This window comes from Cupressus sempervirens, chromosome 3, assembly GCF_028749045.1.
Source record: "Cupressus sempervirens isolate cs-2001-9-10 chromosome 3, ASM2874904v1, whole genome shotgun sequence".
Taxonomy (NCBI): Eukaryota; Viridiplantae; Streptophyta; class Pinopsida; order Cupressales; family Cupressaceae; genus Cupressus; species Cupressus sempervirens.
The window spans coordinates 153,737,188-153,757,069 of record NC_143120.1 but is presented as its reverse complement, the minus strand read 5'-3'; the positions used below and the strand labels follow the sequence as shown (position 1 = coordinate 153,757,069).

Below are 19,882 nucleotides of genomic sequence, written 5' to 3'. Positions count from 1 at the left end.
GAGTATTATGAATCTTAGGTACACTCTTATTAAAGTTACTCAATTCAAATGCAGTCAATCTACCAACCAAACCATCAAGAGTAAGAACATTAACAAGCATAGCTCTAAATTATTGAATAGAAGATACTCTAATAGCATAAATAAGTAGTAAGGTTCTTATTATTTTACTCACACCTTCCTTATTACTGATGACTCTTCCAACAACTTTCATGACCCTAACAACTTCTTTGATTTAGTTTTTGTATTCAACAATGTGCTCTCCTTCTTTCATCTTTATTTCATCATATTTTCCTTTTAGGATATAAAATTTGTCTCTCAACACATTCAAATCTCCACCATGCACAAGTGTAAGCTTATCCCACATTTCTTTTGCAGTGTCATAGTCTTTTATATCATCAAAATCAACATTGATAAGAGATGAAGCAATCTCAATCATCAAGTTGTTGTGATCTTGTTTTACCCTTATCTGATCAACATTCATAGGTGGGATGGGGGTACATATTGATGATCTTGATAATATAATACATTGTCTCCAATGCCTGATAGGTATAGTTTCATTCTGCTTTGTCATAATATGAATTTTTCCTTGTTCAACTTAGTAACTTCCCACTTACACATCTTCAGATCTTTAGCTCAAGCTCCTTCAAACTTTCTCCTTCAAGCACTCAATGCTAATACTAATTGTTAGATAACTAAGAGAGGGGGGGTGGGGGTGGTGAATTAGTTATAACTAGTTATCCTATAGGCCATAAAACACTTTTCCACAAACTTAAACTCTTTAAACTTTCAGATCTCTAGCTTAGTAACCAAATCTAACATTCAACTTAATCTTTCAACAAACTGTTAACTTCATATACCAAGTACCAGAATAAACATTATTGTTTATACCGAGTTGTATCAATAAATAGTAAACTTGAAATAAACATGCAACACAATAAATATTCACACAAGTTTGACACAAATATATTAATATGAAAACCCTATTAAGGGAAAAACCACCTGGGAACTGAAAACCCAAAAATATCACTCTTCTAAAGTGAACTCTATTAGGAGCCAACCTTGTTAAAGGTTACAAACATTATTAATGTAACATTGTTAGAGAATTTTCACCAAAGATCATCTAGACCTTATCACTCTTGAATATCTATAGTGTGGCCTAATTTAAAGGACTTATAAAACATTCAACAAAATGTCACCATACAATGGATTTACAAATTAGACTATTAGGTCCACTTGGTTAAGAGAATTTCTACTATAATGGTTAGAATGCAATAGTAAAATGATCTATTTAGGTTTAGCACTACCTTGCTTGTTTAGATATCTGTATCACTCAATCTCTTTTTCCTTTTTCTTCCTTCATCTTCCTTCTCACTATTCCACACACTAACACATCAACTTAACACTTCTCTTGCTTGATCTTCACAATGCAATTCTACTTGGTTATCCTCTAGATCTCACTCTCCTTATTCAACTTTAGCATAAACAATGAATAATGTGTTTATCCTCTAAATATAATTTTTTTCCTGCTCCTCTAGAATTTTCCAAGTTTTGTTGCTTAATTACAATCATTAGATAATCATCTAGCTAAGATTCATTGAACCTAGACATGTAGGTAATATGCCTTCACCTTGAAATTCATGCTTTAGTTCAAATCATCAAATTTACTTCATCAGATCTTCTTTGAATTTCTTCTATCATTGATCTCGTAACCAACTTCATCCTTATCTTTGAAACTTCTCTAACAATCTTTATTTTCACTAAATGTCAGCCTCAGATTAAATCTTTTCAAAATGTCACTCCTTTTCATCGCTCAATGAATATTACATGTGTTTGATCTATACTAGGCCCGGTTAAAACTAGAATTGATTGGTTAATATTGTGCAATCTTCACTTCTTTATTAGGAGATCAATGAAAACTACACTAGCTCAATTAATACTGGACTCCTTCATTCACTGAACAAACTATCTTGCTTAAACACGATCTCAACACTTAATCAAATCATGTCAAACCAACATTATACTATCGGAGTATAACTCATTCAAGTGTCCATTGAATACCATACATTGATCAACACTTACATCATCATTATACTCTCTTCAAATCCTCTTCATCGATCAAATTCTCTTTATCAATCAAATAATATGGCACTCTACTAAATTACCATAATGTCTCACCAATTAAGGCTTGACATCAATGAAAAAGTAACAACTGATATGACACATTCATATAAATTAACAATATTATGAGTTGGGGCTAACACCAGTTAGGGAGTGCACGCTACTTTTCCAAGGTAGACATCAAATCAGGCTATCATCTAATTAAGATAAGACTAGGGGATGAATGAAAAATAGCTTTTAAAACCGTAGAGGGACTATATGAATGACTTGCAATGCCTTTTAATTTGAGAAATTATCTTAGCACATTTTTGAGATTGATGAATGGAATGTTGCATGATTTCATAAGAAAGTTTGTTGTTGTATACCTAGATGACATATTGATTTTCAATAGGTCAAAGGAAGAACATTTGGAACACCTTGACCAGGTCCTCAAAAGACTTCATGAAAATTAACTAATGATAAATTTGGAAAAGTACACTTTCATGCAGGAGAAGTTTACATACCTTGGTTTTGTCATCTCAAAGGGAACTCTCAAGATGAATCCAAAAAAGGTATTTGCTTTATTGAATTGGCCTACTCCTAAAAATATAGGTGAGGTTAGAAGTTTCCATGGACTTGCTACATTTTCCAAAAAAAAATTCAAAAATTTCATTCAGATATGTGCCCTAATTTTTTATACAATAAAGGGAGGTAGGAAAACTAAGATTGAATGAAACACCAAAGAAATCAATCTTTTGAATACTTAAACCATAGATTTGTACAATCCCCAATCTTAGCTCTTCCCAATTTTAACAATTTGTTCACCATGGAGATTGATGCAAGCAATTTAACCATTGGTTTAGTATTAAGCCAAGAAGGAAAACCAATACATTTTTCTCAGAGAAGTTGGATGAAGCAAAGAAAAAGTATAAAACCTATGGTTTGGAACTTTATGCCATGGTCAACACACTCAAGAAGTGGATGAACTATATTCTCCTAAAATAATTCATCGTGTTCATAGATAATCATGTGTTAAGCTTCTTGAATGACTAAGAGAAGTTGAGTGGTAGACACATGAAATGGGCGGAACAACTACAAGCCTATACCTTCACCATAAAACATAAGAAAGGTTGAGAAAATAAGGTTATAAATTATCTCTATAGGAGAGTCAATTTGGTGCATGAGGCTCAACTTCAAATCATAATAATTGATGCATCAAAGGGCTAATACAAGGATGATGCATATTTTGAGACATCTATCAGGTTTACACAACTCTGTTTGATGCATATAATACTTTATATTATGAACAAATGGTTCAAAATGGGTTTTTGTTTAAGGGAGGACAACTATGAATTCCCAAGTACTCTATGCTAACCAATCTCATTAAAGAGAAACATTATGACACCATGAGAAGTTATTTTGGCATAGAAAATATACTAGACCTAGTTAGGAGGCATTATCATTGGCCAAAAATGCAAATTGATATTAGGAAGTTTGTGGAGTCTTGTGTTATTTGTTAGAGAGCTAAAGGAGTTAGCACTAATCAAGGTCCTTGCCAACCCTTGTCTATACCATATCAAAACCATGGGAGAGTGTGAGCATGGAATTTATTATGGGATTTACAAGAACCAAACATGGATATGATAACATATTTGTGTTTGCAGAAAGATTTAGTAAAATGACACATTTTGTTCCATATAAATCCACCAATGATGCTTCACACATTGCAATTTTTTTTAGGAGGTAGTAAGGATATATGGGTTTCCATCTTCTATTGTGTTTGATAGGGATGTCAAGTTTCAACATTGGAGAAAGTTGGCTACAAACATTTCCTTCAATTCTTCCTATCACCCTCAAATAGAAGGGAAGGTTGAAGTAGTCAATAGATCATTGGGAGGCTTACTAAGATGTATGACTAAACAATATGCACAATCTTGGGATTTTATCATTCCACAAGAAAAAAATGCCTTCAATGATATCATTAATAGGAGCACATAGAAGACTCCTTTTCAAATCATTTATGGATTACATCCTAGAGGGGTGATAGAGCTAAGGGAGTTTCCTAATGATTTCAAGGTCAGTACACAAGGTGAAGACCTGACATAACCGATAAAAATGTCCATGAATATGTAAAGAATAATTGGGAGGCATTCAAAAAGAGATAAAAGTCCCAAGCAAATTAGAGAAGAAGGGCAATAATATTCAAGGTAGGTGACATGGTTTGGGCACACTTTAAGAAAGGAAGACCACCCAAGGGGCATAACACCAAGTTGCATATGAGGAAAATAGGCCCATGCATTATCCTCAACAAGTTTGGAGATAATGATTATGAAATATCCCTACCACTTACAATTTCCATTTATCTTATCTTTAATGAATTCGACCTCACTCTATTCAAAGGTGACGTGGGATTAATTGATTCAATGTAGGACAAATAAGACTTACAGGTTGAATGGATCAAAGATCTCCCTCCTAGCCAACTATTCCAATTGTATAAGATAATATATCACAAGGTTGTCAAGAAGACCAAGAGGAATGCATTCAAATAGTATTTGATCAAGTGGAATGGGCTTCCTGAAGTTGATGCCACCTAGATAGATAGACAAATTATTGCCAAGAACAAACCAATCTCACAAAAACTACTCTCAAGTGGGAACTTGAGTTCAAAAAGCCAAGGGACTATGGTGTAGGAGCACCCCTCCAATAATGTAATCAAATGATAATGACTAGGTCTAGGATGTCCTAAGGTCATTGAACCACTTTGATGTAATAAAATATCCTAAATGTGAGGCCACTTGGCACGAGGAAATCTTATAAACCTTGAGTCAAAGATTGGTCAAATGATTCATACTAGGCAAATTTCATGGTTTTTAGACATTCTAGGGTGTTTAGGGTAAATATGAGTCAATTTGGGTCCCCTAGAAGTCATATACAAAAAGTTGTTCATAAAGTTACAAATGTTGCATAAGCAACATTGACAACTTTTTATGCAAAAATGCAAAAACCTTTACAACGACCCATTTGAATTCAAAAGTTGGCTCTGATTGTTGGGAAAGGAATTTACACCCCTAAGAAGGCCAAACAAAGATAGATTGGAGACTTTGTACGATTTTGGTGGAATTGGAAGTAATAAAATAATAACTTTTTTATGTATTTTCACGTTGTTCTGTATTGTATGATCCATATTGGATTGGCATGTGAGATATTTTGGCATGGTTATATAGTTTTTTCTTTTTTCTTTCCATTGTACTTTGTTTCATTTCTTGAAGTGGATTAATAAGAAAGATCCATTTATTTTTTTGTGAGTTGTTCCAAACCCTCATCAAAATTAGGATTTCGCAAATAAGTTAACCTAACTTGCTTTGCCACCATGGAAAATTAATGGCTCTTGGCATGAAGAAATTTTGTCCTATGCAATCTAAGATCCTTGAGTTTCAAGGTTAGATGTCATTGTTTTCTATTTTTCTAACCAGTCCCTAGCCAAGCATTTCTTGTGTGCTTGCTTGTTGAATGATGCAATTGGTGTTGCAGTGTGAGTTTGGAGATTGGGGGACTCAATATATGAGTGATTTGGTGTTGATAAGTTTAATGAAGAATGTCCATGCACTTAACCAAGTTAGAACAATCCATTTGTAGGTAGATGCTTTGGAAAATTGACCTAATTAACCCTATTAGGTCTCTTGGCACAATATTGGTTTGGTAGTTCCTTGTGTGAGTTAAAATCTATTCGTTTAAACTTGGACAATCCTTTCAAATGGGTATCTAAAAATCCTATTTGTTTGTGGGGTTGTGTGGAAGATACCAAAGTTAAGGTTGAAAACAATCTAGATAGACCTGATAGGAATTAGGCCAGTCTACTAGGGTAGTTTGGGAAATCTACATTGTGAGACTTTTACACTTATTTTGATGGTTGGTTTGGCATTCTTAGACCAAGAAAAGCATGTTCAAGTCATCTTCCCAAGCAAAGTTGGAGGTTTGAGACATTTTTCCATTTTGCATTGCTTTTAAGAACTTTGTCCCTAAAGCCAAATTGACATCAATATTGATCCATGTCTAGGTTAGAGACTTGGGACCTTTGAAGTTGTTCAAGGCCTTATACATGTTCTAAGGATCCAATAGAAGTGAATGGTTGCATTTGAAATCAGTTGGGGTGATTATTTGAAGAAATAAGGGCTTGTGGGCCCAAACCAAGTTTCTTGCAATGCTCTCTACATTAAATATGGTATTGTGTGCTCAAATATCCTGTTTTATTCTAAATCACACCTAACAAAAGACACTTTGTGTTCTAAAATTAGTAACTTAATGAATAAAGTATGCCCATAAAATTGTCAATTTAACAAGTAAATTATACCCATATAAATACAACATTGCATTATTTTTGGTTGTAATCTCAAATGTCTTTTTTGAAGAGTATTTCACAATAAAATCAAGGGATAGAAAATTACCAACCTTTTATAAAAAATATTATATTATCCATACAAAGATACAAATCCCTATATTTTCATAGTCATATATTATTATTAATATTTAATAAAAATATAAAAACTCTTTACTTAATATTGAAGTGTGTGTCAACATTTAACACCATATAAATAAAACTCATTCCCTTATTAAACATACATCTTACTATATATATGATATATTTTTGTAACCTAATCTAAGGCTTTCTTATCTTGATCTTATTTATTCCAAATTAAAATTAAAAATAAAGCACACGACAAACCTAGGGCGGTCTCAAACCTAAAATCATAAGAGTAACCTACGACCTCAATGTTAACCACTACACCAAACGAGCTGAAATATTCTCCCTTCAAATAATCTTTTTATTAAAGAAATTAAAATGCTATAAACAAATTTCCCAATACTCAAAATATTAATCCACCCAGGCGTATAGTAACTCTCACACCTTGGCCTACCAGAGTGTGTCACTAAAAGTTGGCACTCGCCTTTTGGAAAGCGGTCCCTTGAAGGAGAAGAAACTTTAATTAACCAAATAAACGCGTACTCTTGCAGGTTAATAATGGTTGCATTTTCTTCCTAATTGCACAACGCTAAATAAATATTACAATATTATAATCATAGTACTGCCATATGCGATCAAAATCATTCTGCTCTGCTGTGGATTCCTGATTGATTTGGATTTCTGTAAGTTGGAGTGCGTGTCCAAAGAAGCCCAATTGACGCTCAGCCTTTCGTCCGTCAGCGGACAGACATTTAACTTCTTTAGACACGGGCGAGCGACTTGATAATAGTGAACTTCTTTTTGATAGATCTGTGAATTTGTTTCTGTTTTTGAGCGAAGAAATTTCTCGCCTGATCAATCCTTCTACAGTGTTGGTAAGTTGATCTGCATCGGATCGTCTTTTTAATTTCATTTAGATCTGTCTGATTAATTAAAGTTGCTCCCCTGTTTTCCCTGATGAATCTTTTCTTGGTACCTATTTGAAATTGAAAGAATTCAGCCTCACTTTAGTGGTTTCGCTGATGTCATGATGCTTTCCAATTCGCCAGCAACCCCAATTGATACATTGTCGACAGCCAGATTCGATCCTTTGATGAATGAGGCATCTAAACCTCTGAAATATCCACTCCTTCCCTGGAAATGATTCTCTGTTTGGGATACCTAACGGTCAACTTGGCGGAGATGCTTGTTTTAGTATGATGATCAGACCCACTATGTTAATCTGTGTGAAAAAATCAGTAGAAGTACTGAATATGACATGGTGTTTGGATTTTCCTTCTTCTGAATTGGAAAATGGACGAATTAGTGTGCAATGTAGTTTATGTTAGACACCCAATCCAAGAACAGGGGACCTCTTGTTTGCGTCAGGTTTTAGGTGTTTCTTTGTGCTTATTTGCACATTACAAACCGTGCCCACTTTGTTAAACTATGACAAAGACTAGGAGTACATTTTGTTGGAATGTTAATTGATAAATAATGCGGGGTATCCATCTCGATTGGGAAAATGTCATTCATCGTGGTGTATAATGTAAATCTAGCATGGGGGGAAACTTATCTTCAGGTTTCAGATGTTTCTGGTGCTTGTTCAGACATGACCGAGTGCACCATTATGATAAATATGTGAATACATTTGCTTGGACTGTCGATTGAAATGTCATGCCGTTTATCTTCTTTCTTCTTCGAAAATGGTCTGCATCTTGACATATGATGTAAACTCGGCACATAGAAAACTAATCTCGTAGGCTTCAGATGCATGCGGTGCTTAATTGGGCATGACAAAATCTACACTCTTTAAATCTCTGAAAACGATTAGGGATACCGTTGCTGTCAAAGTTGATTGATATGTGATGGGAATCGTAATTGGGAAACTAGATACATCTTAATGTATAATATGAAGTGGAGCCCAATGAAAAACTCATTTGTTTTACGTTCAAGATGTTTGCGGTGCTTCTCAGGACATGAGTAAATCCACCGACTTTGTTAATATGTGAAGCAGAAGAGAAGTGTCTTTGCTTCCGATAATATCTTCTTTCGATTGTGAAAATGGATCCCCCTTAATGTTAATTGCATTTTTTTTTGTTAAATATCAGAAAACCATCCAAAGAGAAGTAATTTTTTTACAAATTTAAGATGCTTTTGATAGAGATGTCAAAATGCTTTTACCATTTTGGTCTCTGTTTTGAAGCCTCTTCTCGTTTATCTCTGGATTAATTTGACTACAGTCATGGTGAGTAGCCAACAGATCTGGATTTCTTTTTTTTTGTGCCTGAAACATTTATTTCCCTTACCGGATTTGGATACCCTGAAAAAAGTGTCTTTGTTTCTACAGTCGTACAGAACATTTATACTTGGCAAGCTTTTTTATGTCTGGCAGTCATTCAGAAAATTTGATTGAGGTGATCGGTTGTTCTTTTTTGTACTCCATGTGATGAAAAGTCAGTGGCAGGCATGCATTTCTTTTAATTCTCTTTCTGAGATGAACATCACAGTATATTAAGTTCTGACTGTTTGTTCTGATTTGCATTTACAAGTCTGATTGGACAGAGTTTATATATAATTTTTCAACTTTCTATTTGATTTTATTTTGTCATTTCCTGCCATTTGTTATGGGATTTAACTATTACAGGTTCTTGTAAAGCCATATGACATAAACCTTATACTGGCTAAGGAACTCTACAATGTCTGGTTTGAAATGCACAGCACTTGGTGATGGTTTTACCTTGACAAAACATCACCTAAAATGTTTTTAAACAATTAAATTCCAAAGAACATGTATAATATGCCATCCTGAAAAAGATTGCAATCAGTCCTCTTAATTATGAATTCACTAAATTGGGTTTGAGATCAGATCTTAGACATTTCCCTATGGATTGTTTTTTAAATTCTTAATAGGGATAGGATACATAAATAAGTTCTGTTTAATTAGTTTAACATTGAAAACTTCAGTAAAATAAAGTATGAAACAAAATGTTCGACAACTTTGTAGTTCAAGTAGATTCAAATGATCACAAGAGGATCAATGAAGAATTGTGATTCCAATAGAGCTCAACACAACTTATAGTGCTGTGCAATTGTAGCTGACATTTTTTTATTTTGGATACCGAGTTTTGGATAAAGCCTTAATTGGAGGGAGGCTGACTTGGAGTTTAAACCAAGCCTTTAACTAGGTGTCCTGAATTTATATTAGTGATTAACAAGCATTTGTATTCAACCAATGCTATTGAAGTTTTGTTACATTTATAACTATGGTTTACATGTTCTGATATAATATCAATGCAATGCTTTCAAAAGATGACCTAGTTAATATGAGGGGAACTTTCATACACTATTTATGATGAGGTTTGAGTTTTAGTGATATTGGCAATAGGTTTATATTATGATCAATAGTGGATGAAATTCAAGTTCCCCTCCTAGAGTTTATTTTGAAAAAGAAATCCATTTGTGCAAACTCAGAATATGGAAATCATCATCAACAGAGAACTTGCAGAACCTAGGAATTCAGGAATTTGAAATTTCTGTCTCATTCAGAGAGATCTTATTGATCAGCATTTCAGAACCTTTACACAGGTAAATTCTGCTGACCCGTTTCAGTTGAATTCTGATGAAAGGTTTTTATGTTGCCTTTTTTTCTTACCACTACAGAAGAAAGTTGTCATTGGATTTTCCTTAAATCTTGCTCAGCTACTACTTATAACATCATTGTTAGGCTTCACTAAAACAAATCACAATTTCTGACAAAATGCTATTTCAGCATTCCATCTTCAGCACTGAAGAAGAGAATGGTTGTAAGTTTGCATTATTCTCAGTTAATACTAGTTCTGTTGTCAACCTGCACCCAAATAGTTGAAATCTGCGGTGAAATGTAATTATAGCTTTTCCTATTTTGAAACTTTCAGAAGAAGACCTTAATTACATGTGAGATAAACAATGGACTGCTAATATGATTGTAAGTATCAAATCTATCAGGGGGAGCAAAGTGGTTGAATTTGAAGAATAGCTTGTAGCAAACATCCATGGGCATGTTTCCATGAAAATTAAGGTGAAGAAAAGTGCATGAAATTAGGTCTAACCGTCAGGAGAATGAGCAAGAATTTAAGAGCCCAAAAGAGTTGAAAATGGTTGGACACTAGCTTAACAAATGTCTGCTTGCTCATAGATTTTAAAGCAATGAAAATTGTTGGTGTTTTGGTGGATAGTTTTTTGACAAATCAGTACGTCATTCCCCTTCTCATGCTTGGGTATCCTCATTCCGATGGAGAGCCTAACATCAGATTGAAAATTTTAAATTTTAAACGGAGAACGTGTAAGTTGGCCAATATCTACATTAAAGCATGTGGAAATTCATTCAAGAAAATACGATGAATGCTATCTGAATTGGATCTTACATTACACTTGATTTTTGAGGAAGGTGTAAAGACTGCAGGTATGAGGAAAAGAAGCATCAAGAGAGATATCCAGTTGGAGAATGGTAAAGAGATTTTTTGAGCACCTTCTAGTCCCTTATTGATAATAAAAGTAATTCTATTTCATAGCTCAAGGTGATTTTGGGATCACTCAATAAACAAATAACATGACACCAAGAATTTTGGGGAGCCTTATAAGGTCAATCAATAGGGAGCATAACATGTGTCTCCTAGTTAGTTACTCTTAGTTTTATAATACTTATGCCTTTGATCCCCAACTATATCTGGCTATAAACAGGCAACAATCCCTGTATGACTAGCTGATAAGTTATCTTCCTCCTAGCATATCTGCTTATGCAGGACATTGAGATAGATTTATTTGTTGCTCTTGCGAGCTCCATCTCTGCATTGGCACAAGTGTGCCTAGATGTAGGTAGAATTAGTTTGTAAAGGCTTAATTGATCTTGGTTTCATTGTACATAGTATCTGAACTGGATACAAAGAGTTTAGGTAGGAAAAACACCTCGTTATCTTCCTCCTAGCATATCTGCTTGTGTAGGACATTGAAATGGATTTATTTGCTGCTCTTGCAAGCTTCATATCTGCATTGGCACAAGGGTGCCTAGATGTAGGCAGAATTAGTTTGTAAAGGCTTAATTGATCTTGATTTCATTGTACATAGTGTCTAAATTGGATGAAAAGTGTTTGGGTAGAAAAAACACCTCAGCTTCTGCTCCTCATTCTTTCAATGTTTATCAACTAATATGTTCTATTTATGATGGTTGTTCATCTTAATGCCCATGTTAGGAGAACTTTCTTGATCCAAGGATCATAACTGCATTTCGGTGAGATGTGAATATCCACCTTTTGCTGTGTTTGTGCCTTGCCAAATATAGTTCTTGTGGGGATAGCCTTTTAAACAAATGCTTGTGGTTTCTGTGTCATTAAGAAATTTGTAATCTGTTTTCCTGTAAGGAGATTTGCAGTTTCCAAGTTTATCTTATGAATTATCTACTTTCTATCTCCTTGTCACACGTTGATGTAATAACAGAAGTACACATTTCTGGTCAGTGGGCTCATTCTGTGTTCTGATTTTTTGATTAGCCATTTTTGTTTCCTGGGTTTCTGATTTGTTCTAGTAATAGCTCTGATAACATCAGGTCCAATGACATGCATTCTTACGTTGCATCTGCATTTCACATCCACATAGATTACCCCTAGTGAGGTTTTTGGATTCATTAAGGAAGAACTATTAAAATTTTCTATCTGAGAATGCACAACTTATTTCTATTGTTGTTGAACCAATATGGCAACTATATGAAATTTGAGACTATATAGTGTCTGAAAATCAAGAGTTATTTAGAAGATTTTTAATATCTCAATGTTCAATATTGCCAGGGAACTTCCTAGTGAACATCTAGGCTCTCTGCTACCCACTGTTCAATCATATTTCTTAGTGATTTGCAAGTTCTGTAGATTAGCTACCGCATATTATTGATTTATTATGATTGGAACATGCGTAATTATCTTGCATTCATTCAATGAATCTTCTGTTATAAGAGAGATCATAGAGGAAGCAGTGATGACAATCAAGGCAGGCAAAACAGATAACAATTACTCGTGAATTAGTAGCAGCATCAGGGATAACAAATATTTGATCTTGTATTCATTCAATGAATCTTCTATTATAAGAGAGATCATAGAGGAAGCAGTGATGACAATCAAGGCAGCCAAAACAGATAACCATTACTCGTGAATTAGTAGCAGCATCAGGGATAACAAATATTTGATGAGATATTTAAAACACCAATCTGTCTCTGAGAACTATTTATCATTTTGAATTTCTTCACAAAGATCATAATGCAAAGAACTAGTTGTTGGATTGGTGGTCATTTAGAAATACGATTGAGTAGTGAGTTCATCTGAGATTCCTCATTGTGTCACCAATGGATGGTAAATATGTCCATCCTTGGGAATATCTTAGTCCTAATGGATTTGAAGCAGTGGACATTTGTGCAGATGGTTAAATACACAATCTCCTAGTTCATCAAAAAATTTCAACAGTCAATAATACTCTGGAGTGGAGAAAATGATATTGCTTGTTTTCTCCAAGGTATTAAATCTTCAGTGTTCACAAAATTATAATAGGTCTGTCCATTTTTTTGAACTTCATCTATTGAATTTAACCTCAAAATGATTTCTAACTACTCTATGACTAGACTTGCATCTATGCCTTCCATGGGCTTGGAATGCAAGTTGGGTTTATTCCGATACTGTTACCATACACATACATTACTATACACATACATCTTGACATGAGCTGCAACTTGGTTATATGTTTATCTCAAGCTTTTGAAATGGTTTGCTGTAATATAATTGGACAGAACATACTATGTCTACTCAAGTACTTTGTACAAACACTGTAGGCAATAGCTGGTTGTTGTATCTGTCATTGTATATGCAGTTTCTCTTGTTTACTCTCTCATGTCAATCTATTGCGTGATTATTTTTGTCACCAAATGGGCAACAGTTGTAGTTATTTTTATTACTTTAGGTTTGATTAGATGGTGAACATTATTTTTGCAGGTTACTGAAAATTGTTGATTTTCTTTAACAGCTAAATCTTTGTTACAAGGCATCTGATATTGACCTGCTACAGAGATACTACAGACTCGATCTGTGTGATTGAACTTGACATCTATTAAAGGAAGTTGAAGTTGAGTAAAAGGAAGTGGAAGTTGAAAGCATCTGCAATGGCTGTGTCAATGAAAAATGTTGATGCTGCTTTTCAAGGCGTGGGTCAAAAAGTGTATCCTTTTAAAAACTAACAATTGGATGCTTCTCTTATACAAAAGCTATGGATCAAATTCCTTGATGCTTTCTTCTGTAGCAACAAATTTTTCGCTACATGCTTGTAAGGAACATAGATTTTACTCTATAGTATATACAGAAACAAACCATGCAAAGGATTTATCTTCTATAACATGTAACGCATGGGTAATTCTTTTCTTTGTTTACTTAACATATTGTTTACAGTGGTATGGATATTTGGCGCATTGAAAATTTTCAACCTGTTCCTTTACCAAAATCTGAATATGGTAAATTTTATACTGGAGATTCATATATTGTTTTGCAGGTATGTATCAAGTACATTATCATATCATGTCTTATTTATAGTATTGATTATTTATTTCTTTTTTCCAACAATCAACTAAGTTGTGTCCTATCTGGTATTTTTTGCGTAGGAGAAAGGATAGGGAACATTATTTTCAAATTATTAAGCAATTCTAGTTCTTTGGCCATGACTATGCGAGTGTCATGAAATACCATTTTGATTATTTTTTTAATATTTTGATATATACTTAGCTATGAATGTTTAAGTTTAAAATATGTTAAGAAAATTTGCTTTTTAATTGGTACTTAATTTTTTCGTAATTATAACTGAGTATGAAGAAGTTAAGTAATTCTATTCGAGTACTTATGTATTACATTTAATCCTATTATCAGTAAAATAAAATTAAATTTTGTTAGTGTGTTTTGTCCTGTATAACTGGGCATGACATATTTGCATAAAAGAAATTGATAATAATAGAAGGGATATTGTATGCATTGTAATGTAGAATATTCTGTAGCATGCATTTATCCCTGCTATGCAGCAGTTACTAAATGGTTGCTTGGATGTAAAGTATGTTTCATTTGTCTCATATTCTTTTGACCTCATTTCCTGATGAATATGATACACAGTATACTTGTCTGGAGTATAACTACTTTTTAGGTCCTCAGAATTTCCCTGTTAAAAGTATTGAATAGATGTCAGTGTTGCCTAAAATATGATGACCTTTTTGCAAATGATGATGAGACTTTGGATGACCTTATGATCAAATTGGTCTGTGTATAAATAAATTCATTCAACTCTAGCCATTGTTTGTATTGTTGTAGTTTACCAACCTTCTGTCTCCTCATTCTCTTTCTCTTTAGAGAGCATGTGCCAACACTTTTATTTACTCTGTGTATTGCACAAAATGCATCTTACGTTATACCCAATTTGCAAGTTATTCTTGCCTTAACATGCATGGACATTTGTTTTTGATTGATGAACTGCAGCTATATAGGGCTGCACCGTGATATAAAATCAAAAAAGTATTACAGCCATTTGACATGTCAACTACTTCCATCCCTGATAACTAACTACACATGCTACTCCCTGCTATGGAGTCATAATCTGCCTATGACACATTGCTGGGCCATAATCCTTACTGCTATACCAAACTATGAATATTAGCAGTCCCAAAATTTGGAATAACCCCCGTCTACTAAAACTACTGCAATTACATACAATTTTTCTGGAAAAAAACAAGGCTATAACAAAAACCAACAGTACCCCGGCAACAAGAAGGCCTAAGCCTGGCCATGAGACATCTCCACGGCTTTTGTCTATATGGGACAGGCAGGACCGCATGCACTGTGATCAATCTACATCTGCAGGCTGAGCCACTCCACAAGCAGTTGATTCCATGATATCCACAGCAATCTTCTCTTCATCCCCCTAACCAGTCCCCCAGACACAAGATATCTTTGCAATCACCCAGGAGCCACCCACCTTCAAAGGTGGAGCATCTTCTTGAGAAATAGAGTGTCTTTCCACCACTAACCAGGACCCCTGGCTTTGAAATGTCCAGCATCTTATGGAGAAACATGCATGGACATTTAACATCATACATTTCACCTAATTAGAGGGTAAATCATTTTTTTAAATGAACAGCTTGGCTTGCAAAGGAAGTGTATCTGAGCAGATAAAATCACTGTATGCATAACCCGGCTGAGTTGTGTTTAATTATCCACTCATCCTCTTTTGCCTAGAAGAGGTGCAAAAAAATGCAACTAAATTCTGTCTGCAACAATGCCGAAGGAGTATCTGAGCCAACTGATTATACTATGTGGTTCCTTCAGAGAATTAATGTTTAGGTAGCAACTTGAAATTCCTACTAGAAGCCAAACAGTGATAGATCAAAAGTCACTGCTTGATCTTGGATGTGACTTTGTGGATTACTTGATACCAATATGTCGGAGACCCAAAAGGTTTCTGGAATGCCAACATCTTGGATAAATGCTCTATGAATTGTTCTTTAGTTTGAGCCTTGTAGGAAATAATAGACACCATGAATTTTCCACAGTCCATAAATTTGATTTGAGTGTTTTTGAATTATATTTTTTAAAGTTTTGTTGCCTCATAATCTTGGATTACATCCAGTGATCCATCATTTGGGTGAGGAAAGAATGGTGACTGTGATTTGAAACATTGACACAAATATACTTATAAAGTTGAATGCAAAAGTACTCAAAATCAGGAAACAGTACTGGAAGAAATCACAAAACAGGAAATGATGCTTTTAAGCAAGAAGTAAGAAATGGATCCTTCATCTTGTAAGTTTAAAGTATTTTGAAACTGAATTTTTATGGGGCATCTAGAGTCACCCCAGGTATGTTTGGAGGAAAGTTTGCCCAAAGATATCTAACAACAACTTTATTTATGTTGACTCTTTATTTTTAGGGATTGGAACCAACAATGAAGCCAAGTGGGACGCTTTAATGGTAGTGGCTTCTCAAAAATTAAAGAATTTGATTGTGGAAGGGGATTTTATGGAGTGATAAAGCTTGCAAAAATGTACTAGTCCTAATTGGACTCTCTGTGACTGTGTGGATGAGGTGTAAGGTACTGGTTAAAAGATTGAAAATCTAAGCTTTCACAATTGCTGGAGAAATTTAAACTCAACAGTCGATTATTTGACAAATGCAGTGAGTAGTTGGGGAGTGTGGTTGATACTGTTGGCAAGTTGCTGGGTTTGGGGAAGGGTGGAAATAGAGTTGTGGAATTAGCTGCGAAGTATAGTTTGTGCAATATTCTCTTGTTTGTGTAATGTGTGGCAGTATAGCATCTTGTTTTGGTACTATATAATCAGAAATGGTAATCAATGGTAGACTCCCACTTCACCAACATACATTGGAAAAGTGGACCCCAAAATGTGACCCCCTTATAGGACTTAAAAAATTAGATTACGATCCAAGTAGAGGAAGGCGTGCTAATGCAAGATCTAGGTCCTTTAGGGATGTTGATTTTGGGATCCCTTATTTTCTGTTTAATGTACAGGAAGGGCAAAAAATGCAAATGCAAGGAAAGTAAAGTATACACTCATGCAATAATAGACAACAAGATAACAAATCTAGTGTATCAAAGTAAGTGCTATGAAAGAAAGAGAAAGAAGATTTGTTCATCTTGAGGGCTAGTAGAGGAAGTAACTTCAAATTTGTAGAAACCTTATCAAATTGTGCTGAAACCAGAAACAGATCGTTATCCGAAAACCTGAAAGTGGAACCTTTCTAGTTTGAAAATCTAAGGACTAGAGGAACAGGTTGAACCTGGTTTGACCTACACCAGTATAGGTTGAATATGGTTTGACCTATACCTGGGAGAGCTGAATTCAGAGGTATTAAGACTGTTACTGGAACTGCACTTCTAGATCTTAAATTTCAAATCCGATACTCTGCAAATCTGCACATGCACACAAGAAAAGGGGAAATTGTTCGGGGAAAGGTGCTTGCCTTGGTCAAGTCCCTGTATAGGAATTAGCCTTGAAATGAGATAAGTAAAAGCAGTAAAACAAGATAAAATTAAGTGTTACCTTGCTTGTTGAACCCTTATGGATAGATACATCACTTTCAACCACAAAAATGTACACTAGCTTGAATGTATGTTGAATGTTGGAATTTAGAATGTAGGATGTCTTTACTTATGCAATAGATAAATATTTACCTGCATCATAGATCATGGATGTATGAATGCTTGATATGCTTGAATGGAGAAGAAGAAGAGTGAAGATTGGATGTAGATGTTCTCCCTTGATGGCCAACTCCTTTGTCTCCTATGAAGAAAGAAGCAAAATCTATGGAAGGAAATGCATGATTGATGGATGGATGAATTGCCTTCAATGAATGCGTGCTTGGCTCCTTGAATGCACATTAGCTTGCTTGGAAGCTTGTAGTTGTGGATTGAGATCTTGTGGTGTGAAAAGGAAGCCTCCTTTTATAGTGTGATTTTGGGGTCAATTTTCGTGAAGGCTGACTCTACTAGATGGAAAAAGGAAAATACATTGCATCGGGCCTTGAAACTCATTGAAATTAAGTCTCCAAGGTATAGATTGCACCACTTGTGACCCATACTTGGAAGGGCTAATTTTGAGGTAATTTGTGCTAGTGATCTGTAACAGATCCTACAACTTACAAATTAATGGGTGCTAACTTTTTAGAACTATAAAGGTACCTACGGGAATGCATAGTTCATGAGATAGGTTTATTAGTCTTGTACAATAAGGAAAAGGGAGCAAATCATAGAAAAGTATTTGGCCACCTTTTCTTAATTCGTAATTAGAAGTAAGATGACTAAATAGGCTCAAGTAGGACTAAGTGAGTGCAACAATCCTTCATAATAACAATTATGATGAGTTGATAATATGACAATGCAAGATATGAGGCAAAGTAAGCACAATTGACCAGATCTATGGATACAAAATAACAAAAAATAGAGATGAACCTGCACTGATCTAAAATAAATAAACTTTAGATTTGACCTATGGTTACATTGTGACGTAGTGCAAGGCAAGAGAATCCCCAAAGGAGATGTCCTAGCCCCCAGGTATACAACCATGTAGCAGAAAGATAATAACAAGAAGCAACAATGCAAGGACAAGGAGCAATAATGCAAGATCTGATACCAAATCATAATAATATATTCATAAAATATAACTGATTACATGCAATGTGCCGGGCTGTAAGGCCTTCCCAGTTATGGCCAGATACAAAGCAAGTAATAGTTCTGCAAGATCCCTCAAGATCCAATCCCAAACCCTAGCTAGTCCAGATCCACACTCTGGTAGAAACCTCCAAAGAAGATCTCAACTTGTGCTCGCAAGCCCACCAAGCAATCTCCTTGTTTTCCAAGCCGCAGCTACTAGCCCTTCTCAAAATTCGCTCTTCCAAGCTCCTCTACCTCTCCTTCATAGATCAATAATGTCATGTCCCCTATTCAAATAATTAAAAAAAAAAAAAAACTTTGTTAAGGCAGGCAGGCTCCAAAAAGGTGAAATTTCGGAAAAAGGGGCTAATCTTTGGAAACCAATGGACTAATAAATAAAAATTATTATTAAATTATATTTTATTAACCCCTCTTGGACGTGAGTTAGGGTTATGCCCTCTTTAAAAGGGGTTTGGAGGCATTTTGGGCTCATTCTACATCTTGATTCTTGCTAATTTTCTTGTTGTTCTTCAGAGGCTGCCAAACCTGTGGAGAAGGAGACCCAAGAACGGGAGTTTGCAGGTTTCCAGGAAGGCTAAGGACGGGAGTTTGAAGCCATTCCATGTGCATGCTCATACAGAGTTTGCCTTTGTGCTGAATAGTGCCGATTTGGGTGTTTTCGGGGTTGTTTTTGGTTTGAGTTTGGGTTTTCAGTTGAGTGTTTCATATCAGTTTGGTTTGCTGCTGTATTTCAGACTTTATGATGTTAAAATAGGGCTGAATATATGTATTGGGTCGTGATTAAACTTCTGAGATAGTTTATGAGTGTTTTGTGGTGTTTCCTGGCATTTTTTGTGTTAATTTCGGGAGCCCGATTGAGCATAGTTTTGCCCTACATTTGTGGGCTGTTGTGTAAAGGCTATACAAATCTGGAAATGTCATTTTGTATGCTGTTATGCTGCTGAAATTTCTGTAAAAATGTCCATTTTCAGATTTATTAATAATTTGTGAAGTTGTGAAGTTTTTGGCACCAATTTGGACATACCCGATTTGGGTTTTATTGGGAAATTGGCAGATCTTTGTAATATTGGTTGTTTGATTTTAAAGTTCTGATTTGAGGCTGGAAATATC

The 19,882-nt window shown here is 34.9% G+C and overlaps 1 protein-coding gene across 2 annotated transcripts in view; it reads left to right on the top strand.

Annotated features, from left to right (window-relative positions):
• Window positions 1-7,226: 7,226 nt before the first annotated feature.
• LOC149565222 (villin-3-like) overlaps window positions 7,227-19,882 on the top strand; it is a 38,956-nt gene continuing 26,300 nt past the window's right edge. Inside the window, exons 1-3 of one of the 2 annotated variants that reach the window (XM_089818775.1) lie at window positions 7,227-7,434; window positions 13,580-13,771; window positions 13,999-14,098. In XM_089818775.1, coding sequence (XP_089674901.1) covers window positions 13,716-13,771; window positions 13,999-14,098 — 156 coding nt within the window. In that variant the 5' untranslated portion in view covers window positions 7,227-7,434; window positions 13,580-13,715. The remainder of the gene's footprint in view (window positions 7,435-13,579; window positions 13,772-13,998; window positions 14,099-19,882) is intronic. The other variant, XM_089818774.1, reaches the window with a different exon arrangement.